The sequence below is a fragment of the Mizuhopecten yessoensis genome, unplaced genomic scaffold (assembly GCF_002113885.1).
Source record: "Mizuhopecten yessoensis strain PY_sf001 unplaced genomic scaffold, ASM211388v2 scaffold2401, whole genome shotgun sequence".
Lineage (NCBI taxonomy): Eukaryota > Metazoa > Mollusca > Bivalvia > Pectinida > Pectinidae > Mizuhopecten > Mizuhopecten yessoensis.
In genome coordinates, this window is record NW_018404528.1 from 23556 (window position 1) to 50488 (window position 26933).

General features: G+C 38.5%; 1 protein-coding gene and 1 long non-coding RNA gene across 2 annotated transcripts in view; both read left to right on the top strand.

Annotated features, from left to right (window-relative positions):
• LOC110445880 (cytochrome P450 2U1-like) overlaps positions 1-22149 on the top strand; it is a 27483-nt gene extending 5334 nt beyond the window's left edge. Inside the window, exons 2-8 of the mRNA XM_021490711.1 lie at positions 3600-3822; positions 12470-12593; positions 15264-15420; positions 17064-17200; positions 18351-18447; positions 19630-19824; positions 21414-22149. Coding sequence (XP_021346386.1) covers positions 3600-3822; positions 12470-12593; positions 15264-15420; positions 17064-17200; positions 18351-18447; positions 19630-19824; positions 21414-21604 — 1124 coding nt within the window. The 3' untranslated portion in view covers positions 21605-22149. The remainder of the gene's footprint in view (positions 1-3599; positions 3823-12469; positions 12594-15263; positions 15421-17063; positions 17201-18350; positions 18448-19629; positions 19825-21413) is intronic.
• Positions 4808-6475, top strand: LOC110445881. The gene is made up of 2 exons (XR_002462404.1): positions 4808-5226; positions 5323-6475. It is a non-coding gene; the product is annotated as an uncharacterized LOC110445881 (long non-coding RNA).
• Positions 22150-26933: the final 4784 nt, after the last annotated feature.

A 26933-nucleotide genomic window follows, 5' to 3' on the forward strand; every position in this document is an offset into this window, starting at 1 on the left:
CCTTTACCTACCTTGATGTGTACTGTAGTATCTATCCACAGTCATACCCTTTACCTACCTTGATGTGTACTGTAGTATCTATTCACAGTCATACCCTTTACCTTTTCTGTTAATAGAATGAGCCACAGTATTAAAATGAAAATGACATTGGTTCAGCTGAATACAGAGGAGGGTGACAAAATTGATATATGTAATATTGTTGCATGTAATTTTTCAAAAAACCTATTCTTAAGATCCACAAAGCCTTGAGTAATTATATTTGGCTCGTAGTATGCTGTTTTTAGGTGTTTTCAAAGTTTGTTAAGATGAAAGACCTTGACGGGCTGAATTCACATGGGTTTATTGTTTAAAAAGTTCTTCTGATTAATAACAAAGAGGCTTATATGGTTATAATACTGTATTTAGCATTTTCAGTGAAGGGCTGTCTATACAGTAGGTAGCTGTCTATGCAGTTTTACTTGACCCTTTTTTTCAAGGTCATAGTAGGACCAAGGTGAAGGTCTGGTTTATACAGGTATCCAGATAACACAGGTACTCTTTACATAGAAAAATAAACTATGGAAAGTACTTAGGCCAAAAAAATAATTACTTGTGTTTCCTTAGTGAAGGCCTGGTTTATTTATATGTACATGTATTTGACTTAAAAGATAGGTGGTCATTTCCTAAAAATTGGTCACCTTACAGGTTAAATTGTTTTATAATAGTCTTCTGGGGAACAATAAAATCTTCACCTGCTAAATAAAGTCTAGGTTTTTAAATGTCTTTTTTTTGGCTTAGACTAGAAATCCTGTTCAATTTAAACAACTACTGTGTCTGGGGAATAAATACAGGCTGTTAAATGGGTAAGGCCAAAAAAACAACTTGTTCGTTTCCTGCTACATGTCTTAACAAATTAGGAAAGGAAGAAAGGTAGAAATTAAATTTTAAATCAAATATTTTGATAAATTTAAATACTATAGGAAAGTATAGTCTTAACTTAAATAGTGTTTCCTTGAAATAAGTGTTGGATACAGGCACAAAAAAAATAGGATATGTATGATAACTGGAATCAAACAACTTTTTGATTTGGCCTTATAGAGCACTACCTTGTACACAACTACAGTTATTCCGTATCAGATCTAGTGTCTGACCTGTCAATACCCTCCTTGTGTTTCACTATTCACAACACTGCCTCAAGCATGTAGCTAGTGATGGAAGTTGACCGATAAAAATGAAAGTAATCTCACACTTAATCATTGATTTTATAGGCATGTTATATGTTTAGGTGTAAATTACCTGTATTTTGTCCAGGTAAACCAGGACAGGTACATGTAGCATACCTAACAAAGACTTCCTGATGTATATTTTTTTCCTCAGGGACTTGTATGTAATTGGTTTTCTGTAGGTTCTTTGTTGAGAGCCCTAATTGGCCCGAGGTTTTCTGTAGGTTCTTTGTTGAGAGCCCTAATTGGCCCGAGGTTTTCTGTAGGTTCTTTGTTGATAGCCCTAATTGGCCCGAGGTTTTCTGTAGGTTCTTTGTTGATAGCCCTAATTGGCCCGAGGTTTTCTGTAGGTTCTTTGTTGATAGCCCTAATTGGCCCGAGGTTTTCTGTAGGTTCTTTGTTGATAGCCCTAATTGGCCCGAGGTTTTCTGTAGGTTCTTTGTTGATAGCCCTNTACATGTAGCATACCTAACAAAGACATCCTGATGTATATTTTTTTCCTCAGGGACTTGTATGTAATTGGTTTTCTGTAGGTTCTTTGTTGATAGCCCTAATTGGCCCGAGGTTTTCTGTAGGTTCTTTGTTGAGAGCCCTTGGCCTGCAGGTTGTTCAAAGCAAGAAGAGATTATTATCAGTTTTTATTTCAGGTAGAAGTAAACCTATTTACAGACTGGATGAATGTTCACCTGTTACAATTTTCTGATACATGTGTTTATAGAGCTATTAAAAGGTAGGGTATAGCGTCTTTTCGGAGGGTTCTGGGTTCGAATCTCTGTTTAGCTGCACATAATACTCGAAAGAGGGTGATGCAGAATATATAGATAGATAGATATAGCCATGCAATTTTATGATCATATAACATTAGCTCAATTTGTAGAGTGTAGACTTGGAACCTGAGGGACTGCAGGTTCAATTCCTGGTGGAAGCACACTAATTTCTTTCCTGTTAGGAATATATGGATCACACACCACTGATTTTGAACATGGGCAGATTTGACATTTACTGCGGTATACCTAAGTAGGAATCTGGTTTACTAAGTGGGGAGACCTACCGATGTAGATGATGACCTATCATCACCAGACTGAGCGGTCTAGCACCTCATGTAATTATTCAAGTTTAACAGCTCACTGATTTAAATGGTCATGTATTCTGACTGGTACAGTATAGAAAAAATACATACTTAAAATACTTAAAAAGTTTCCCAATCCTAGCCTTTAGGACCTTAGGCCCTGCTCGTATAAAACATCTCAACTCTTGAGATTTCCTCAAGTCTAAGGTTTCCTATCGACAATACATTGCTTGAGGTTTTCCTCAACTTTGAGATGTTTTGTACAAGTGGTCCCTTTGTCTTATAGTTAATTTGTGAACTGATGGATCATCAGATGTCCATGTGACTGTTGTCAAACTGGAGTCAGGAGGGTAGGGAATTACAGGTTAGTCTTTAAAATCCCAAGTTTTCAGTTTGAGTAAAGGAATTTGAACCCTATTTGATCTGGAGCATTCTTTGGGCAAGAGGATTATGTGAGAGACGATATAAGAGAAAGGGAGATATAATGTAGCGGAGGTAAATGTAGGAAAATATTCAAAGAGTAGAATTAATGGGAGAGGAGATAGGTGAGAGAAGGGTGGGGGGGATGAGATGAGAAAGGGGGGATGAGATGAGGGCAGGGGGAGGGGGAATGAGATGAAGGAAGGGGGAGGGGGAATGAGATGAGGTAAGGGGGAAAGGGGAATGAGATGAGGGAAGGGGGAGGGGGAATGAGATGAGGGAAGGGGAGATAAGGTGAGGGAATGGGAGATAATGTTAGGTAAGGGCAAGACAGGTGAGGGGATAGGGGCTCAGGTGAGAGAAAGGGATACAGTGAACAGAGGGGAGATAAAGTGGAGGGAAGGTGATACAAGGCAGGGAGGAGGGGAGATAACGGGTGGGAAGGGGAGATAACTGGTTGGAAAGGGAGATAACGGGTGGGAAAGGGAGATAACGGGTGGGAAGGGGAGATAACAGATGGGAAGGGGAGATAAGGTAAAGGGGAGATAAGGTGAAGGGGAGGAAAGGGGAGATAAGGTGAAGAGAAGGGGAGGGAAGGTGATATAAGGGGAGGGAAGGGGAGATAACAGTTGGGAAGGGGAGATAAGGTGAAGGGGAGCGAAGGGAATAACGGGCGGAAAGGGGAGGAAAGGGGAGATAAGGTCAAGAGAGGAGAGATAAGGTCAGGGGAGGGGACATAAGGGATGGTAAGATAAAATGAGGGGAGGGAAGATAAGATGAAGGGAGATGAAGGAACTGAGGGTAAGGGAGATAAAGTGAAGGGAGATAACATGTTTTGAAATTGATTGCATATTTCTATATAGATGTTTATATACAGACTGCCTTTAGTATTGTCTGTTACTTTCCAGGGCTGTTCTGGACCAATGGAAGTCTCTGGCACAAACTCTCAAGCCTGTTGATCACAACACAATCCAACGAAAGTAGACAGCACCACCTAGAAACAGAAGTCCTAACTGAACTTGCAGAGACATTTAAGGAAATAAAACTTGCCGATGGGAGAAGTCTGGCACCTGAGAATATGCTGACAAGATCTGTGTTTAACATCACATCAGCCATTGCCCTTGGCAAGCGGTAAGCAAGATAAAGACACTATTAAAGCACTCCTTTATCTTGTAACTTGAGCTCCCAGAGCTCCCAGAAACATTCTAAACGCATGAATTTATCTAATGATTTTCCAAAGTGATAAGGGGAACCTTAAATTTGATGTGTAATTTCTATGCCTGCTGCAATCTTTTTTGTGTGTGAGGTGAGGTGAGGTGACAACATGACAAGGTGACAACATGACAAGGTGACAACATGACAAGGTGATAACATTACAAGGTGACAACATGACAAGGTGACATTACAAGGTGATAACATGACAATGTGACAACATTACAAGGTGACAACATGACAAGGTGACATTACAATGTGACAACATGACAAGGTGATAACATGACAATGTGAGAAAATTACAAGGTGACAACATTACAATGTGACAACATTACAATGTGACAACATTACACTGTGACAACATGACAAGGTGATAACATTACAATGTGACAAAATTACAAGGTGACAACATTACAATGTGACAACATGACAAGGTGATAACATGACAATGTGACAACATGACAAGGTGATAACATTACAATGTGGCAACATGACAGTGTGACAACAAGACAACATGACAATGTTTCAACATGACAATGTGACAAAATTACAAGGGGACAACATGACAAGGTGACAACATTACAATGTGACAACATGACAAGGTGACAACATGACAATGTGACAAAATTACAAGGTGACAACATGACAAGGTGACAACATTACAATGTAACAACATGACAAGGTGACAACATGACAATGTGACAACATTACAATGTGACAACATTACATTGTGACAACATAACAAGGTGACACCATGATCAGATGACAACATTACAATGTGACAACATGACAAGGTGACAACATGACAATGTGACAAAATTACAAGGGGACAACATGACAAGGTGACAACATTACAATGTGACAGTATGACAATGTGACAACATTACAATGTGACAACATCACATTGTGACAACATAACAAGGTGATACCATGATCAGATGACAACATTACAAGGTGACACCATGATCAGATGACAACATTACAATGTGACAACATGACAATGTGACAACATTACAATGTGACAACATTACATTGTGACAACATAACAAGGTGTCACCATGATCAGATGACAACATGAGAAAAGTAACAACATAATCAAATAACAACATGACCTGGTGACAAGATGAAAAAGTGACAACATGATAGAATGACAACATGATAAAAGTGACTACATGATCAGGTGACAGTATTACAAAGTGACAACATGATAAGGTGCCTGTATTACAAAGTGACAACATGATCAGGTGACGGTATTACAAAGTGATCGGGTGATGTATTACAAAGTGATCAGGTGACAGTATTACAAAGTGACAACATGATCAGGTGACAGTATTACAAAGTAATCAGGTGACAGTATTACAAAGTGGTCAGGTGCCAGTATTACAAAGTGATTAGGTGCCAGTATTACAAAGTGATCAGGTGACAGTATTACAAAGTGATAAGGTGACAGTATTACAAAGTGATCAGGTGACAGTATTACAAAGTGACAACATAAGGGGACAGTATTACAAAGTGATCAGGTGACAGTATTACAAAGTGATCAGGTGACAGTATTACAAAGTGACAACATGATCAGGTGACAGTATTACAAAGTGATCAGGTGACAGTATTACAAAGTGACAACATGATCAGGTGACATTATTACAAAGTGACAACATGATCAGGTGACATTATTACAAAGTGACAACATGATCAGGTGCCAGTATTACAAAGTGACAACATGATCAGGTGACAGTATTACAAAGTGACAACATGATCAGGTGACAGTATTACAAAGTGACAATATGGTGGTACACTTGTATAACAACATGACAGTGTGACAAGATGACCGGGAGGATTACAGGAAGAAATGACAATATGTCAATGTGCCAACACAAAAAGGTAAACAACATGCTGACTTAATTTTCAACTCATTTGTTTTTGATCTGTCAGCATATTGTCGGTGTCCTGGAGTCCTAACACTTTGATCAAATAACAATCACAATCGTGTATGTGTCAGAATGAAGATTTACAATTCATTCACAGACGTGGGCCCTGTGGAATAGCTCCAGGGCTGTGTTTAGACCTTGTGTGTTTATATGTTCCATGAATATTGTATAGCTTACAGAATAAATGCATTTAAGCAGCTCCAACAGGGACATAAATATTTACGTGTCAGTGAGCGTGTCAGTGAGGGTGCTCCATTGTAATGGAGGGATTGATAGCGTTACCGTAGAGACCAATAATCAAACTCCCGTTCTCCATTGGTCTTGTAAGCTTAAAGCACTAAAGCATATATTGATAATGAGATTTTCAGAAAAGCTGTTGAATTTACAATCAGTTTTGCAATAAAAATGAGAATTTGATATCACTGTTCATACATATGGATTTGACTTGTAACCTTAATATGTTAGAGAGGATGGAAGATAGGGGAGTAAGAACAGGGGAATAAATAATAGAATAAGGAGGGAAATAACTAATTCAGAAGGAGGAGGGAACATAGATAAGGAAATGGGTAGTTTCGATGACAAGAAGGGGAAAGGAGTGGAGGAAACATTATGATGGGAAGAGGAACAAAGGGATGAAGATGGCGGAAGGAATAAAGAATGGAAGATTAAGGTAGAAGATATAAAAGCTGAAAGGGAAAGAATATTTAAATCATGGGAAAAAGGATTATGTTAAGGGATGTGAGGAAAAGAAATGGAGAAAATAATGAAGAATAGCAGATGATGGAAAGAAGACAAAAAGAGAGGGAAGTGTGGATAATGTAAGAAATGGGGAAGGAATATGAATGAGATTGAATGAGAGGAAAAAGCAGAAGGGGAAAGAGAATGCCAAAGAAAGATGAAGGAGGAGTAAAAGAGGATACAGAAGGAAGGTAGAGAAAATGTTGCAGGGGAAGAAAGAAAAAGGTCAGGAAATAGGGATGGTCAGGAAATAGGGATGGTCAGGAAAAGATAAGGACATAAGGAAGGTTGGGAGAAGATAAAGGAAAGGGAAGGAAGGAAGAAAGGGAGGGGAAAAGATAACGGAAAGGAGAAGATAAAGGACAAAGAAGGAGGGGAGAAGGGGAGGGGGAAAGATAAAGGAAAGGGAAGGAGGGGAGAAGGGGAGGGGAAAAGATAAACGAAAGGAGAAATAAAGAAAAGGGAAGGAAAAAAGATAAAGGAGTGGGAAGGGGGAAGTAAAGGAGAGGGAAGGGGGAGATGAAGAATGAGGGAAGGTGTTGATAAGATAAAGGAGAGGGAAGGAAGTGAGAAAAGTTGAAAGAGAAGGTGATATGGTGAGGGAAGGACGGGGGAAATGAGTGAACAGGGAAGGAATGGGTAAGGTGATAAGGTGAGGAGAGGAGGGGAGAAAATGATGGGAGGTGGAAGGGGAAGGGGAGAAGACAGATAAAAACAGAAGGGGAGATAAGATAAATGGGAGAGGTTAGAAGGGGGGATAAGATAAATGGGAGAGGTAAGAAGGGGAGATAAGATAAATGGGAGAGGTTAGAAGGGGAGATAAGATAAATGGGAGAGGTAAGAAGGGGAGATAAGATAAATGGAAGAGGTGAAAAGATTAGAAGATCATGCTACAAGGATTAGCCTTGAGGACTGGCCTTGCCCCGAGGGATTTAATTTCTGATCAATCATTACATTGTAAAGATTGAGGTCCAAACCCTACGACCATATACATTGTAAAAATACATACTGATCTCACCCAAATTTAAAGCACCCTTTGGTCCAGGGACTGAGTCAAAATAGGGGTGTATTTGCAACACTTGACTTCTAATGAGAATGTTGGCTGATATGATTGTTCAAACACCCATGTGAGTGATACAGGCCCTTTTGGCCTCTGTTATATGACAGAACGGATATAAATACAACTGGTTGTAAAACTTTACAACTTGAGGCAATGACTAGTTTTGAATTGTAATCCTATGAATTACTTCATGTAATTGCCTTTTGTTACTGGGTAATAAAGAATCAATCTTGTGTACTTCCATTCTGTGTATAAAATCTTTATGTAAACAAAATAGAAATGTATAAGAACCGAATTTTCGTGACATGTAAAGCAATTAACAAAATGGGAATATTTTCTTTTTCATCTAGAAATGACAGTAGATGTGTTGCCTGAAGGCCTACCATGATTGATTGTTTAGTAGGGAGTGTTTTTGTGGAATGTGTTGAATGTGGGAGCCCGGGGCCCTAGAGTTTGGAATTTTCTTGTTGATATTAGTGATTTTCATAACAATTTGTAATACTTAATTTCCTGAAAACACTAAAATATAAAAATCAAGACTAATGTATCATTTTGACCACATATCCTAAAAGAGTCACATTCCTGTCATGACAGAAATGTATTAAATATTCACAGTAAAAAGTGTTTAATTTGTGTTAACGAAAAATCTTGATCTCCATTCTGAACTCTTTAAAAAATAAACTTTGCAGACTTAAGGCCTTAAGATTAAAGCTGAATGAGGACATTGCTTCTAAAGACACTTCTACAGATTCTACAAATTATTTAAATCTCTAAATATAAGAGTTATGGCCCAGTTATTTGATTTTGGCAGTGGTACGGGAAATTTATAATATAAACTATTAAATTAAATGAATAGGATATATTGGCAATAAATGAATTAAGATGAGGACCACGCTGCACCGCGTTGTAACAGATCATAAATTCTGTTTTGCTGACAAACATTCACACAGACAGTATGTTTGTGTATATTTATTGTATAATTAGAAATTTACATATAATATACACCTTTCCTGAGATAGAACACTTACACAGAACGCAGGGGTCTGACGTGTATACAGACAAAATACACCAAATCATCCTTCCTTTAGACAGAGGCCAGAGGTTGTGTCATCCTTCCTGTCAATACATGAGAGTGCACTTAAATAATCTATGTGTGGTAATGTTTCATAAAATCTTCTATACAAGATGAGTGTGTTCCTGTTTTATTTACCAATACAAAACTCCTAGTTGTCAAGTATTTATACGATTGGGTCAATACTGTGAACCAGAAAAAAATTCGCTCAGTCAAACTTTCCCCCTGCCCTGGTAAAATCTGTATTTGTCCATTGTTAATTCCCCCCTACCCTGGTAAAATCTGTATTTGTCAATTGTTAATTCCCCCCAACCCTGGTAAAATCTGTATATGTCCATTGTTAATTTCGCCCTACCCTGGTAAAATCTGTATTTGTCCATTGTTAATTCCCCCCTACCCTGGTAAAATCTGTGTTTGTCCATTGTTAATTTCTCCCTTCACTGGTAAAATCTGTGTTTTTCCATTGTTAATTTCTCCCTTCACTGGTAAAATCTGTGTTTGTCCATTGTTAATTTGTCCCTACCCTGGTAAAACTGTGTTTTTTCATTGTTAATTTCTCCCTACCCTGGTAAAATCTGTATTTGTCCATTGTTAATTTCTCCCTACCCTGGTAAAATCTGTATTTGTCCATTGTTAATTCCTCCCTTCACTGGTAAAATCTGTATTTGTCTATTGTTAATTCCCCCCTACCCTGGTAAAATCAGTGTTTGTCCATTGTTAATTTCTCCCTACCCTGGTAAAATCTGTATTTGTCCATTGTTAATTTGGCCCTACCCTGGTAAAATCAGTATTTGTCCATTGTTAATTTCGCCCTACCCTGGTAAAATCAGTATTTGTCCATTGTTAATTTCGCCCTACCCTGGTAAAGTCTGTATTTGTCTATTGTTAATTTGTCCCTTCCCTAGTAAAATCTGTATTTGTCCATTGTTAATTTCTCCCTACCCTGGTAAAATCTGTAGTTGTCCATTGTTAAATTGTCCCTACCCTAGTAAAATCTGTATTTTTCCATTGTTAATTTCGCCCTACCCTGGTAAAGTCTGTATTTGTCTATTGTTAATTTGTCCCTTCCCTAGTAAAATCTGTTTTTTTCCATTGTTAATTTCGCCCTACCCTGGTAAAATCTGTATTTGTCCATTGTTAATTTGGCCCTACCCTGGTAAAATCAGTATTTGTCCATTGTTAATTTGCCCTACCCTGGTAAAATCAGTATTTGTCCATTGTTAATTTCGCCCTACCCTGGTAAAATCTGTATTTGTCCATTGTTAATTTCGCCCTACCCTGGTAAAATCTGTATTTGTCCATTGTTAATTTCGCCCTACCCTGGTAAAATCTGTATTTGTCCATTGTTAATTTCGCCCTACCCTGGTAAAATCTGTATTTGTCCATTGTTAATTTCGCCCTACCCTGGTAAAATCTGTATTTGTCCATTGTTAATTTCGCCCTACCCTGGTAAAATCTGTATTTGTCCATTGTTAATTTCGCCCTACCCTGGTAAAATCTGTATTTGTCCATTGTTAATTTCGCCCTACCCTGGTAAAATCTGTATTTGTCCATTGTTAATTTCGCCCTACCCTGGTAAAATCTGTATTTGTCCATTGTTAATTTCGCCCTACCCTGGTAAAATCTGTATTTGTCCATTGTTAATTTCGCCCTTTACATTTGATTGCTATGGTTGTTATGTTGGTTACTTATGTTGGCTCTTATGATAAATTTGCTCTTATTTACTCATTCACCCCTGGTATTTCACAATGAACCATTCCAACCTTTGAACTGAAGACTTCAAATGTGTCTTCAGGGGCAGAAATTGAGAGTTAAACTGCATTAAATGTTTCCAGGAATACAGAAATTGTACACACCTCCTTGTTGTCAAGGTGTGTGTGTTGAAGGTATAACTGCACACCTGGTTTTCATGATGTGTGTGTGTGTGTGTTGAAGGTATAACTACATACCTGGTTGTCAAGGTGTGTGTGTTGAAGATATAACTACACACCTCCTGGTTGTCAAAGTGTGTGCGTTGAAGATATAACTACACACCTCCTGGTTGTCGAGGTGTGTGTGTCTAAGGTATAACTACACACCTCCTGGTTGTCAAAGTGTTTGTGTGTCGAAGGTATAACTACACACCTCCTGGTTGTCAAGGTGTGTGTGTGTCGAAGGTATAACTACACACCTGGTTGTCAAGGTGTGTGTGTTGAAGGTATAACTACACAACTCCTGGTTGTCAAGGTGTGTGTGTGTCGAAGGTATAACTACACACCTCCTGGTTGTCAAGGTGAGTGTGTCGAACGTATAACTACGCACCTTCTGGTTGTCAAGGTTTGTGTGTCGAAGATATAACTACACACCTCCTGGTTGTCAAGGTGTGTGTGTGTGTCGAACGTATAACTACGCATCCTCTGGTTGTCAAGGTGTGTGTGTGTCGAAAGTATAACTACACACCTCCTGGTTGTCAAGGTGTGTGTGTCGAAGGTATAACTGCACACCTCCTGGTTGTTAAGGTATGTGTGTCGAACGTATAACTACACACCTCCTGGTCGTCAAGGTGTGTGTGTCGAAGGTATAACTATGCACCTCTTGGTTGTCAAGGTGTGTGTGTCGAAGGTATAACTACACACCTCCTGGTTGTCAAGGTGTGTGTGTCGAAGGTATAACTACACGCCTCCTGGTTGTCAAGGTGTGTGTGTGTCGAAGGTATAACTGCACACCTCCTGGTTGCCAAGGTGTGTGTGTCGACAGTATAACTACACACCTCCTGGTTGCCAAGGTGTGTGTGTGTCGAAGGTATAACTACACATATCGCTAGGTTGTCATAGTGTTTGATTTGGAGGTAGAACTATAGATATAACTCCAGGTTGTGAGGATGTTTGTGTTCAAGGTATAACTATATCTCCTTGTGGTCAGTTATGTGTTCAGTGGGGCTATAACCAGTACAAACTTGATATCAATCTGAACGTTCTTGTTTGAGATGTTGAGTTTCATTTTATCCCAGTTCACATCGGTTTGTCCCAATACCTCCTGATCAGTTTTTACACTCCCAGTAATATATATCCGGATAATAAAATATCACTTATGGCCCATTAGGGTCATTCAACGCCATGAATGAAAACACAGCCAACACTAGTGGCTCAGCATGAGAGGGACTTCCTGGCAACCATTGTGTTTATATTGTTGGCTGGATTAAATTATCCTTCCTGCATGACAGTCATTCTTACAAACATATCCAGGTTGATTATATGACACATTCACAGATGTGAATGAATTTATAGATTTTACATGATTCTTCGTAACAGCTAACACTGTAATTCATACCTGTATTAAAAAGGTGGGAAAACATCTGTCTACAAAGTATGTTTACTAAATAAAACACCCGTAACAAGTTTTTAAATATTAAACACCTTTCTATAAATTATGTTTTTCCTATAAAACTCCTGCCAATAAATGATGTTTTGTTGTTAAACACCTGTATATAAAGGATGTTTACTATCAAATACCTGTCTATAACATATGTTTTACTATTAAACACTTGTCTATAATGGATGTTTTACTATTTAACACCTGTCTATTAAGGATGTTTACTAATAAATACCTGTCTATAAAGGATGGTTTACTATTAAACACTTGTCTATGAAGGATGGTTTTTACTATGAAATGACTGTCAATTAAGCATTTTACTATGGATAGTTGTTTTGGCTTTTAAACATCTTTCCTATAAAGAGCGACCAGATACTAATCATGCAAATGTTTTAGCAACTTTTCTTTTGTCCTCAGGTTTGACCACTCTGACCCTGAGTTCCAGAACTTGAAGGAGAACATTCTCTTCCTACTTACAAACTGTAAATCGGCAAGTCCAGTCAACATGTTCCCAATCCTCGCCAGACTGGCCAGCTCAAAGGTAAGGGCCAGTCAACATGTTCCCAATCCGCGCCAGACTGGCCAGCTCAAAGGTAAGGTCCTTGGGTACACCTGTATACAATCCTCCCCAGACTGGCCAGCTCAAAGGTAGGGTCCATGTGTACACCTGTATCCAATCCTCCACAGACTGACTAGCTCAAAGGTAAGGTCCATGTGTACACCTGTACCCAATCTTCCCCGTCTGGTCAGCTCAAAGGTAGGGTCCATGTGTACACCTGTATCCAATTTTCCCCGTATGGCCAGCTCAAAGGTAAGGTCCATGTGTACCCCTGTATCCAATCCTCCCCAGACTGGCCAGCTCAAACGTAGGGTCCATGTGTACACCTGTATCCAATCCTCGCCAGACTGGCCAGCTCAAAGGAAAGGTCCAGTCAACATGTTCCCAATCCTCGCCAGACTGGCCAGCTCAAAGGTAAGGGCCAGTCAACATGTTCCCAATCCGCGCCAGACTGGCCAGCTCAAAGGTAAGGTCCTTGGGTACACCTGTATACAATCCTCCCCAGACTGGCCAGCTCAAAGGTAAGGTCCTTGGGTACACCTGTATACAATCCTCCCCAGACTGGCCAGCTCAAAGGTAAGGTCCAGGCAACATGTTCCCAATCCTCGCCAGACTGGCCAGTTCAAAGGTAAGGTCCAGTCAACATGTTCCCAACCCGCGCCAGACTGGCCAGCTCAAAGGTAAGGTCCTTGGGTACACCTGTATACAATCCTCCCCAGACTGGCCAGCTCAAAGGTAAGGTCCAGGCAACATGTTCCCAATCCTCGCCAGACTGGCCAGTTCAAAGGTAAGGTCCAGTCAACATGTTCCCAATCCTCGCCAGACTGGCCAGCTCAAAGGTAAGGTCCATGTGTACACCTGTATCCAATCCTCCCCAGACTGACCAGCTCTAAGGTAAGGTCCATGTGTACACCTGTATCCAATCCTCGCCAGACTGACCAGCTCAAAGGTAGGGTCCATGTGTACACCTGTATCCAATCCTCCCCAGACTGACCAGCTCAAAGGTAAGGTCCATGTGTACACCTGTATCCAATCTTCGCCAGACTGACCAGCTCAAACGTAAGGTCCATGTGTACACCTGTATCCAATCCTCCCCAGACTGACCAGCTCTAAGGTAAGGTCCATGTGTACACCTGTATCCAATCCTCGCCAGACTGACCAGCTCAAACGTAAGGTCCATCTGTACACCTGTATCCAATCCTCCCCAGACTGGCCAGCTCAAAGGTAAGGGTCATTTGTAAACCTGTATAAGTCAATGGTTATATACAAGTAGTAAGGGAATGACCAATGGAAGCTGAAAGGTTATATATTAAATTGAATTGATCTATATTCTCCATTAAAGTTAAGAGGTCAGATATTAACATTGTTAGTCCTCCATTAGTATTGCTGGAGGAGACGATAGGCTCGCTGCACATCTGTTTGTCTGTTTATAAACTTAATTTCTTGAACAACAATTATGAAACAAGTTATTTAAACTTATTTTAAGTTTTAAGGGAGGTTTTAAACGCAGGAAGAAGCTGGAGTACCCTTATAAAACCCAGGTGGTCAGGCAGGTGACCCCTGACCTTTTCACAGTTGATCGTGGAATGGAACCCTGGCTGCCTTTGTGAAAGGCGAAAAATGTTATCCATTGCACCACCCTACCGCCTAGTCATTCTTTGTGCAGGACATATCTCATATACTGTGTCACCTGTAGTTTCAAACTTTTGTAGGAGAGTACTTCTTGAGATGTCAGAGCATTGCATACTAAAATTGAGTTTCTTACCTTTTATACAGAGTTGTGGCCCTTTTTTCACTGCATTATTCAGCTACAGTTTAGAAGCATTTTTAGCTCACCTGGCCCGAATGGTATTTGGCCAGTAGCATGGTAATAAAGGACTACCAACTTTGTTCAAATGAATTACCTTTGCCCATTTTAAAGGTCACAGGGGTCAAATATGTTAAAATCTTTTTAAAATCTTTTAACAACTTCTTCTGAATAACCCAGGATGATGATATTAGGCCAATCACATACTGGCATGAAAGCCTACCAAGTTTGTTCCAATGAATGACCTTGACTTATATTCAAGGTCACGGGGGTCAGTTATCTTAAAATCTTTCAAACAACTTCTTATGAATAACTTAATGGCCCAGGGTGATGATATTTGGACACTAACATACTGGGATGAAGGGCTACCAAGTTTGTTAAAATGAATGACCTTCGCCCATATTTAACGTTACAGGGGTCAATTGTCTTATAAACCTTTAAATGACTTCTGCATAACCAAAAGGACCAGGATGATGCGGTCAAGACACTGATATTTTTGCCTGTAGCATTTAGTTCACTTTTAAGGTTACAGTTGTAAGATGAATACCAGGTGAGCGATGCAGGCCCATTGGGCTTCTTGTTCAGCATAAATTAAAAGACAAACATGCATCGGAAAAACAATCAAGAAAAGGTTAACAGCATGCATTCATTCCAAAGATGCTAGGACTAGGATTGCTCCGTAGTCAATGTTCAATGTTCAGGGTTTTATTATTCAGCCTGCCACCAAATGTTATCCTCATTGAATGTCACTTGAATGTAATGATCCGTAATGAAGGAAAACTATCATTAGACTAAATTGGTGTGACCTTGGTAACGACAGCTCTGTGATCCTTTGTGTTTTTCAGTTTGAGCAAGTAAAGATGAGAGAAGAACAAATTTTTGGTTTCTTCAAAACAAAGCTATCAGAACACGCCGAGAGGTTAGACAGGAACAAGTGTTTGGACTATATGGATGTATTCTTGAGTCTGAGTGCAGAGGAACGCGGGCAGGCGGAATACTCAGGTTTGAAATTAGTTTATAAGCATCCCGTCTTAAGACATATTTTCCCTATCTAAAGCACTACATAATGCGTACATTTGAAGTACATATTGAACGAGTGTGTAATTTAATCATCATATGATTTCCCTTACAGTGTTTTGATATCAAACAAGATGTGGCCCTATTATATATACACTAAGGAAATAAGGAATGCTAGATCATATGATTGACCGTAGTGCTAGGTAATGTGATGTGATCAACTGTTACGTAATCCTGTCATCAACTGTTACCAGATCATATGATCAACTGTAACCAGATCATGTGATCAACTATTACCAGATCATGTGATCGACTGTAACCAGATCATGTGATAGACTGTTACGTGATCATGTCATCAACTGTGACCGGATCATGTGATCAACTGTAACAAAATCATGTGATCAACTATTACCTTATCATGTGATCAACTGTTACCAGATCATGCTATCAACTGTTACCAGATCATGCGATCAGCTTAACCAGATCATGTGATCAGCTTAACCAGATCATGTGATCAGCTTAACCAGATCATGTGATCGACTGTTACTATATCATGTAATCAACTGTTACTATACAATGTGATCAACTGTTTCTATATCATGTGATCAACCGTTACCAGATCATGCTATCAGCTTAACCAGATCATGTGATCAGCTTAACCAGATCATGTGATCAACTGTTACCTTATCATGTGATCAACTGTCAACATATCATGTGATCAACTGTTAATATATCATAGGATCAACTGTTAATATATCATGTGATCAACTGTTACTATATCATGTGATCAACTGTTACCTTATCATGTGATCAACTGTCAACATATCATGTGATCAACTGCTACTATATCATAGGATTAACTGTTACTATATCATAGGATCAACTGTTACTATATCATAGGATTAACTGTTACTATATCATAGGATTAACTGTTACTATATCATAGGATTAACTGTTAATATATCATGTGATCAACTGTTACTATATCATAGGATTAGCTGTTACTATATCATAGGATTAAATGTTACTATATCATAGGATTAACTGTTACTATATCATAGGATTAACTGTTACTATATCATAGGATTAAATGTTACTATATCATAGGATCAACTGTTAATATATCATGTGATCAACTGTTACTATATCATGTGATCAACTGTTACTGTATCATGCAATCAACTGTTACTATATCATGTGATCAACTGTTAATATATCATAGGATCAACTGTTACTATATCATAGGATTAACTGTTACTATATCATGTGATCAACTGCTACTTTATCATGTGGTCAACTGTTACTATATCATAGCATTAACTGTTACTATATCATAGGATTAACTGTTAATATTTCATAGGATTAACTGTTACTATATCATAGGATTAACTGTTAATATACCATAGGATTAACACTTTATATATCATAGATTTAACGGTTAATATATCATCTGATCAACTGTTACTATATCATGTGATCAACTGTTACTATATCATAAGATCAACTTTAACTCCCATTTTTCTTGATTATTTTGCTTTAAAAACCTTCAATGTGTTTGAATAGATTTGTGAGATTTACAACTGCACAATTGATCTTGGCTTGACTTTCAATTGTGTTCTCTATTTCAGAGGCAAATTTTTTCCGCAGTATAATAGACTTGTTCCTTGGTGGGGCGGACACATCCACATCAATGTTGTTATGGCAACTGGTTTATATGTCTAAGTACCAGGATGTTCAGCGACAATGTCAGGAAGAGATAGGCAAGGTATATAGACAGAATTCTGGTAAAACCTTTACAGTTTCTCTCGATCACTGTCAATTACTGAACTTATTTCTATCAACAATGTTTCTACAAGGAACATAATAAAATAAATATCAAATGTATTTTACAAGTATTGCAGAATACTGACATTTTTCACTGTGAAGTATGAGTGAAGATACCAGTATATTTTGTCGTATGACAGAAATATATATGGTATTCAATGGAAAAAACTAAAAATTTCTATTTATAACATTTTGAGCTTATGCCGTACTGCGGCGTCCGTTGTCTGTCGTCTGTCCGTCAACTTTTTATTTTGAACGACTTCTGAAGAACTGGAAGACCTAGGCTAACGACATTTGACCAGTAGGTAGATGGGATGGAGTGCTATACAGTTTCCTTATTAAAATGACCTTGACCTACTTTCAAGGTCACAGGGGTCAAATATGTTAAAAACTTCAAACAACAACATCCTAAGAACCATTTGAACTTGAGTCATAATACTTGAGTATGTTATGTAGACCAGCTGTGTGAATCGTTTTCTTGATTACAGTAATGAGGTCAAAGGTCAACTTGAAGTGCTAGCCTGAGTCAAAGATCAACATTGGTTAAAAGCTTTAAAATTAAAATTTCAAATATCTTAGAACCGTTTAAGAGATGTTAAATTGTCTTGTGTTCTAGTTACCAAATTTGGTCTAAAGTTACCTATATGTCAGATCCATGTAACAAAAGAATCAGATGAGCAATACAGGCCTCTTGTTTTAAAAAGTGAAAAGATGAAAATGTTCTATTCTAACGATCGATGCCAGGCTTGACAACAAGGCTATATACACCATTTTCAATTTGCTATCCAATGTAATTGTAGCTTTGTCAGCTGTTATCTGGTACTTTTTGTTCACATTTTGTTTTGTTTATTTTATTATGTCAATAACTTATCGTATTATGTCAATACCTTATTGTGTTATATCAATAACTTATTGTATGTACCACAGTTAGATAAAAACAACCTCTTGTTTTCATTGCTGTCGATTCTGCTGCGCCTGAACAAAACATCAGCAGATTAAATGCAGTGAATAGAAAATACTGTTCTGATTGGTCAATATATAATTGATAAAGGATCTAATATCATCACATGTGATTGTATTGGTTTGTGTAGGTTGTAGGTCGAGACAGACAGGTCACTCTAGATGACAGAGCTAATCTGCCTTATACTGATGCCACATTTAAGGAGCTTGGAAGATCGGCAGGGACAAGTATGTTTCATAATCAAATACATAATTTTATAAACTAAAATATTTTTTTCATGAAGATTATACACCAACATTCAGTGAAGATAACATGCTTCTGTTACTGACTATACAGGGAAAGGTTCTCCTCACTTTACCTTCCCACTTTTTGCTCTCTGTAATGGGGGTGAATGAATACAAGTTGTGCTAATATTAGCAGTACAGTACGGTGCATTGTTTGGAGACACGTCATAATTCAATTTTTAGAAACACCCAGTCCTTCAACAAAAATCACGCACTCCAAGTCAATATTGGTTTTTATCAGTGGACATGTGATGCACTACTGGCCAATCACTTATTGGGAATAATATGAAAAAATAATAATAGATTTTATCGGTGAAGGGTGAATACTTGACTGGGTGTAAATTCCCAATTTAAGGATTTTTTTTGGCTGTGTAGTTATGTCATTGTGTCAATGATCTGCTGTCCTCTTTTTACATTCCCATTAACCCTTTCACCCCTATGTAACCTAGTAGACTCTACCATGCAATGATCTGGATGAGTCCATTATGGTCTACAGTAGTGAAAGGGTTAGGAGCCTCCATCCGTCTGTCTATCATCCACACTTAGGTTTCCACAGATAGCTTCCTTAAATTAGTTTACAGTTCGGATGAAACATGGTAAGCCAATTCCAATATACAATAGTTTAGCACTGAGGTAAAGATTGAATTTGAGTAGGATTTGATCGGTTGACGTTGTCAGCACAATAACTTAATAAAAAGTGACAGGGTCATGATGAAACTTTGTGTTTATTTATATTTCAAAAAGAAAAGGCTAAATTCAATGTTGAGCAAAGCTCTGCACATAATTAATTATCATACTACACTGCGATTGGTCAGAGGTTCCCCCAAAATGTATCAATGAAATATGACTACGTCAGATTTTGATAAATTTGGTCAATATTTACACTGCAAGAAATTAAATAAGCGCTAAGAAATCTATTTGGTTATAATGGTTTAAGATGAGTCGGTTTAGGGCAAGGGGAGGGTCTAAATTTCTTTTATATAGTTTGAACTATGGGCGAGCCTAGAGAAACAATGTCATCACAAATAAAGACTTTTAAAGGTATGATCGTTCTTTGCTGAATGAAATTGATATATGAAAGGTCTTTGACCATTGATCAATCTTGTATCTTGTTTTTTTCTACAGTTGTTAACACAGCATTGCGCACAAACACAGAGGAGACCATGATTGGAGAATTTCAAATTCCAAAGGATTCCATAGTTATCTGTGATCTTCGCCAGTCTCATATTGACAAGGAGTTCTGGGATGAGCCAGAAAAATTTCATCCAGACCGATTTTTAGAACCAATCAAAGACAAACCATATCATCCTTTTGGAATGGGTAAGATATAAACTTAGCATTGTGTTAACTCATTCACTCACGAAAACACATTTGAACTCTTTCAATTCAAAGGTTGAAATAGTTCATTATGAAATTTCAGGGTGAATAAGTGAAGACATTAGAATAACCTTAATTATCATTAGATAGTTAAATTTGATTTTGTCTTCTCTAAATATACATTATTATCAAAAACTATACATGCATGTTCTTGCTTTCTCTTACTAAATGCATTTTTGGTGGAGTTATGCCCCTTCTATTGTCAAATAAGGGAATTGTGTAGTAAATGCAAGAACTTTTTTATTTTTTAATCAATTTCTTTCAAATTTTGTATGGTAATGCTAGAAGCAAACATGTTCAACATATATTATGGGTTTTTCTGTTGAGTTTCAATTTTTCGCATTTTGGCATATCACACTTGACATAGCAACGTTGTTCATCGTTTTTGCTGTTGACTTTTTGCTTGTTTACACGATAACTCAAGTCAAAACACTTTTCTCACTAAAAGCGCTGAGCAGGCGACACATCCACTCCTGTGGAATTCCTGTCTTTGTATAGAATAATTTTTGTCTTGTTTCTATTATGGATATCACTTTCTTTTCATTATATTGAAACCCATTGTTTTCTCTGTTTTGATTGGTCAGACCTGTACTAAGAGACGACCCACATGAACTCTAACAAGTGGTCGCTTAACACATACAATGTATGGTCTTTTGATTAAGGTTGAATGAGTGTATTGAAACGGAAATAGGAAGTACATCCATTGTTGAAAATCCAATGTAGGGAGACAGTATCACAATTTCCGCATATTCTAATGTTTAATCTTGAACTGATGAATATTATATGTGTATTATTGGCAGAACAGTGTGTTCTCTCAATATTAAAGTATTTTAAAGCAATCCAGGCATTAATTCAGTTGGTTTTTTATCAATGAGTCACATGTGTCCATTTTTCTGTACTTCAGGAAACCGGCTACCTATTTCACTACTGTGAAGTTTTTCAAGATAACTCTTACATGCAATTACTATGTGTATATGGTTTTATCATAAAATGTCAATTTTTAATTGGTTGTAGATAATTTAATATACACAATTTCAGCATTTATTAAATTGATATACATTAATGCAATACTTATCTATGGCAGTATCATTTTTATTGACATTATTTTGCAAAATATTGTGTCTTTCCTTTTTTTTCTTCAAAATTCACTCATTTTTACATAAATTTCCATTTAAAATCCTTAAAATTCTGACAACCTATATTTTTTTGTGGCAGAACATTTTCTTTACTTCAAAGCAATATAACTACAAAATTCTACTGAGAAATGGCGACACAAACCTATTACCTTCAGGTTAAGTTCACAAGGAAATGATCACTCCAATGAAAAACGTTTAAAGTGGTCCCTTAACACAGGTGGTCTCTTAATAGAGGTGGTCTCTTAACACAGGTGGTCTCTTAATAGAGGTGGTCTCTTACTGCAGGTGGTCCCTTACTGCAGGTGGTCTCTTAATAGAGGTGTTCACATTAGCAGGGTTGGAGTGTACTATATTTGATCACTGTACAACCATACATTTGTGACTTTCCCTTTACAGGTCCACGTCAGTGTGTAGCTAAGATTGCAGCCGAATCCATGTTATTCCTCTCCCTCTCAAATATGCTACAAACCTTCCACATCAATGCTACAGGGACCCCCGAGCAGAGCGACGTTTCTTTCGACAGTTTTTATACAGGTGTGTCACTACGACCTAAACTAGCAAACTTCACTTTCTCACCAAGGATATAGAATAAAAGTCAGAGAGACAAAGGTCAGAAAGACAAATGTACAAAGGTCAGTGGAACAAAGGTCAGGACAAAGTTCAGTAGAACAAAGGTCAGGACAAAGGTCAATGGAACAAAGGTCAGGAAAAAGGTCAACGGAACTAAGGTCAGGACAAAGGTCAAAGGGACAGATGTGTAAAGGTCAGATGGACCAAAGACAATATGAAGGTCAAGGGGACAAAGGTCAGAGAAACTTGCAAAGGTTAATGGGACGAGGGACAGGACAAAAAGTCAATGGGACAAAGGTCAAAGAAACAGATGATCAGAGGTCAATCAGACAAAGGACAGCGGATAAAAGTCGATGGAACTAAGGTCAAAGGACAATGCTCTGTAAACAAAAGACAAAATAGGATATTGGAGCAGGACAGCTTGAAATGAGACCCAAGACTATGAAAACTTGTATGTTGAAACTTTAATCAGTGTTTGACTGGTTTTAATTTTTAGCTCACCTGGTCCATAGGACCATGGTGAGCTTATGCCATAATGCAGCGTCCGTCGTCCGTCCGTCCGTCCGTCGTCCGTCCTTCCTTCAACTTTTCCTTCAAAACGCTACTAGTCCTGAACGGCCAAGGAGATTTTGACTAAATTTGGTCTAGGGTATCCTCAGACCAAGGGGACTCAATTTTGTATAAACGGTGGGTGTGGCCCCCCTGGGGGCAGAGGGGTGAGGCCCAATAGGGGAAATAGAAGTAAAACCTTGAAAATCCTTCTTCTACCGTAGGGATTAAAGGATTTTATCCTAATTTAATCTGGAGCATCATTGGGCCAAAGGGACTCAATTTTGTATAAACGGTGGGTGTGGCCCCCCTGGGGGTAGAGGGGCGGGGCCCAATAGGGGAAATATAGCAAATTCTTTAAAATCCTTCTTCTTCTGTTGGAATTCAAGGATTTGTTCCATATTTGGTCTGAAGCATCCTTGGGTGAAGGGGAACCAATTTTGTATAAACCATGGGTCTGGCCCGCCAGGGGCCTGAGAAGTGGGGACCAATAGGGGAAACATAGCAAATTATTCTTTAAAATCCTTCTCTTCTGTCAGAATGAAAGGATTTGTTCCATATTTGGTGTGGAGCCTCCTTCGGTAAATGGGAACCAATTTTGTATAAACGGTGGGTCTGGCCCCCCTGGGGGCTGAGGGGCGGGGCCCAATAGGGGAAATATAGCAAATTCTTTAATATCCTTCATCTTCTATAGGAATGAAAGGATTTGTTCCATATTTGGTCTGAAGCATCCTTGGGTGAAGGGGAACCAATTTTGAATAAACTGTGGGTCTGGCCCATCAGGGGCCTGAGGGGCGGGCCCAATAAGGGGAAACATAGCAAATTATTCTTTAAAATCCTTCTTCTTCTGTAGGAATGAAAGGAATTTGTCCATATTTGGTGTGGAGCATCCTTGGGTAAAGGGGAACCAATTTTGTATAAACGGTGGGTGTGGCCCCCCTGGGACCTGAGGGGCGGGGCCCAAAAGGGGAAATAGAAGTAAAACCTTTATAATCCTTCTTCTACCATATGGATTGAGGGATTTTATCCTAATTTAGTCTGGAGCATCCTTGGACAAAAGGGACTCAATTTCGTATAAACAGTGAGTGTGGCCCACCTGGGGATAGAAGGGAGGGGCCAAATAGGGGAAACATAGCAAATTCTTCAAATACCTTCTTCTTCTGTACAAATGACAGGATTTTGTCCAAATTTGGTATGAAGCATCATTGGGTGAAGGGGAACCAATTTTGTATAAACGGTGTGTCTAACCCCCCTGAAGGCAGAGAGGCGGGTTCCAATAGGAGAAATAGAGGTAAAACCTTTAAAATCCTACTTCGACCATAGAGATTAAGGGATTTTATCCTAATTTAGTCTGGAGCATCCTTGGACCACGGGGACTCAATTTTGTATAATTGGTGGGTATGACCCCCCTAGGGGCATAGGGGTGGGGCTCTGTTTAAAGTTTGTTCTCGCTATATCTCAAGTACTGGATGGATCTTTCTGAAATTTCATATGTACTTACAGCACCTACCATGGAGTGCTATATCTTTACTTCATACCAATTATTTTAAACATATTCAGGTGAGCGATACAGGCCCTCTGGGCCTCTTGTTGCAATATTCACAGGATGGACTGATTGTGCATCGTTCATCATATTGCCATGTTCAGGACAGAAATACACATCTAAGCATTCCTCAAAAAATGTGATATTGATATTTTCAGTTTAAAAATTGTGTTCGCTATTGACCTGAATACGGTAACAATGAGCTTTAGACTCTAAGTTGGAGTATACTGTGGTTATACAGAACAGGGCCTCGACACCTGTCCTTTCTCTCACTTATTAGACAGTTTTCGGCTTATATCCATAACATTAGCACAACCATTGTGATACAGGCACATCTAAACAGACGTTCAGGGGAGGTAACTGTATAAAGGAAAACCCACAGTGCAGTGGGGCAGGGATATCCTTACATACAGCTGAAGTTATAGCAGCATTAGCAGTCAAACAATTAAAGTGAACACTAGATATAGTGTCTAATCCACAACCATTGTTAGTCCTTGTGAGGGTTTATATAAATACAAATTAAAATGAGGAGTTTCTTCAGTAGCTGTCCAGCACTTTCACCTCTTTAGAGGTTCATCAGGGATGTCACTACACTGCCATCCACATCTTCGTTAGCCGAGGGTGACGGTCCGGTACAACTCTGCGAGTAGGTAGGTTGTACAGGATCATTCCCCTTGGCTAGCAAAGATGTGCCATCCTATGAGTTAGCTGATATATTTATCAGTGGAACCAACATCTCCTGGTGAACATCACGAGGTGAAAGCGCTAGGGAGTTACAGTAAGAAGCTCTGTGTGTGTATAAATATTAGTGTATGGTTTGATTTTACTTTTATGGTTATATTTTGTACATTAGTCTGTAATAGATTCATTATATAAGGACAGTATTATATGTAGTATTGTAAGCATAAATGTCAGAAACTTGCATGTGAACAAGAGACGTATTCGAGAAAAAATATGTTGGATTGTACAATTATAAATAAACAAGAAGCCAATTTGCCTTCATCACCAGCCTTGTTTTGTTTTTAACAGAATTGTCTCTTGAGAGTGGGTTGAGGTAATTCAGTAAGAAAATTTTGATAGCATGACGCTATGTAAATTTCAGGCTGATAGCATATCAAGTTATGTAAATATCTGGCTGATACATGTAGCATATCAAGCTATGTAAATATCAGGCTGATAGCATATCAAGTTATGTAAATATCAGGCTGATGGCATATCAAGCTATGTAAATATCAGGCTGATAGCATATCAAACTACGTAAATATCAGGCTGATAGCATATCAAACTACATGAATATCAGACTGATAGCATGACGCTATGTAAATATCAGGCTGATGGCATATCAAGCTATGTAAATATCAGGCTGATAGCATATCAAACTACGTAAATATCAGGCTGATAGCATATCAAACTACATGAATATCAGACTGATAGCATGACGCTATGTAAATATCAGGCTGATGGCATATCAAGCTATGTAAATATCAGGCTGATAGCATATCAAACTACGTAAATATCAGGCTGATAGCATATCAAACTACATGAATATCAGACTGATAGCATGACGCTATGTAAATATCAGGCTGATGGCATATCAAGCTATGTAAATATCAGGCTGATAGCATATCAAACTACGTAAATATCAGGCTGATAGCATATCAAACTACATGAATATCAGACTGATAGCATATCAAACTACGTGAATATCACACCGAAGCTAGTCAAGTAGAACATTTTCCTGTTACTTTTGATAGCAACTCCAGGGAGAAAATCTGTCAATTAGATTGAGAGACGGTTTGTTACTATGTTTATCGGTCTTCAAGTATGGGCATGAGAGACTGCTACATTACTGTAAAAATAGAAATTCTCACATGTGGAAATGTTCACATTGTGCTCGACTGATCGGAGTGTGGAAATATTTGCCTGGCAATGTTTTGAAATCTTATCTTATTAACTCACCTTGCCAGAAGGGCCAAGTGAGCTTGTGGCATGGTGCCGTCGTCAATATTTTACTTTAAACAACATCTTTTGAATAACCGAAATGCCCAGGGTGATGATATTTGGCAAGTAGCATGCTGGGATGAAGGGCTACCAAGTTTGTTCAAATAAATGACCTTGACCCACTTTCAAGGTCACAAGGGTCAAATGTCGTAAAATCTTCAAACAACTTCTCAAAAACCAAAGGCCCAGGGTAGTGATATTTTCCTGTAGCATGCTGGGATAAAGTTTGTTCAAATGAATGACCTTGACCAACTTTAAAGGTCACAGGGGTAAAAAATGTTAAAATCTTCAAACAACTTCTTCTCAATAACCAAAAGGCCCAGGGTACTGATATTGGGCCTGTAGCATGCTGCGATGAAGGGCTACCAAGTTTGTTCAAATGAATGACCTTGACCAACTTTCAAGGTCACAGGGGTAAATGTCTTTAATCTTCAAATGACATTTGGTTACTGAGAAGAAGTTGTTAAAAGTAAAAAGTTGATGCCGAACCGATGCTGCACCATGCCATAAGCTCACTTGGCCCTTTGGGCCTGGTGAGCTAAAAATGATCACAGTGCCTGTTGCAAATGTTTTCTGTAAAAATAGGTCCACATTGGTTCAGTGAATTTAAGACATATTAGCATCAGTGATGTACATGGATTAGCATTCGAGGTTTTGGGCTGAAAACACTAAAATAGTATCATTACCTCTTAAATATATGTAGCGCAACTGGACCGAGTCCATTGCCAACAACCTGATAGCTAAACTGGTTACACCAACTGTCTTACGAGTTTGGGGTTCCTGGGTTCAAATCTTGGTCAAGCTTGCATTTCTCCTCTCCTATAACCTGTGTACTTACAGTATTACAGAGATTGTTCCCATAATCAAGGCTTCCCTTGTTTCCCATTTACAAGGGAGAATGAGATCCGCTAGTGGATGTTCAGTGAAGGTCTGCGCAGCCCAGTTAATGGATTCCTGAATGGAATTCACTTGTCTGGCCATAGGAGTAATAGATTTCACTTGTCTGGCCATAGGAGTAATGGAATTCACTTGTCAGTAATGGAATTCACTTGTCTGGCCATAAGAGTAATGGAATTCACTTGTCTGGCCATAAGAGTAATAGAAATTCAAAGGAGAGATGACCAGACAACAGCAAATTTAATCCAGTTTACATGTCTCGGCCAACCTAGTGGGCCGTCATCAGAACCAGAGGTTGCATTGTTTTGCATTTGTAAGATGGCAAAGTTTCTTGCAATGAATACACAACAAAGATG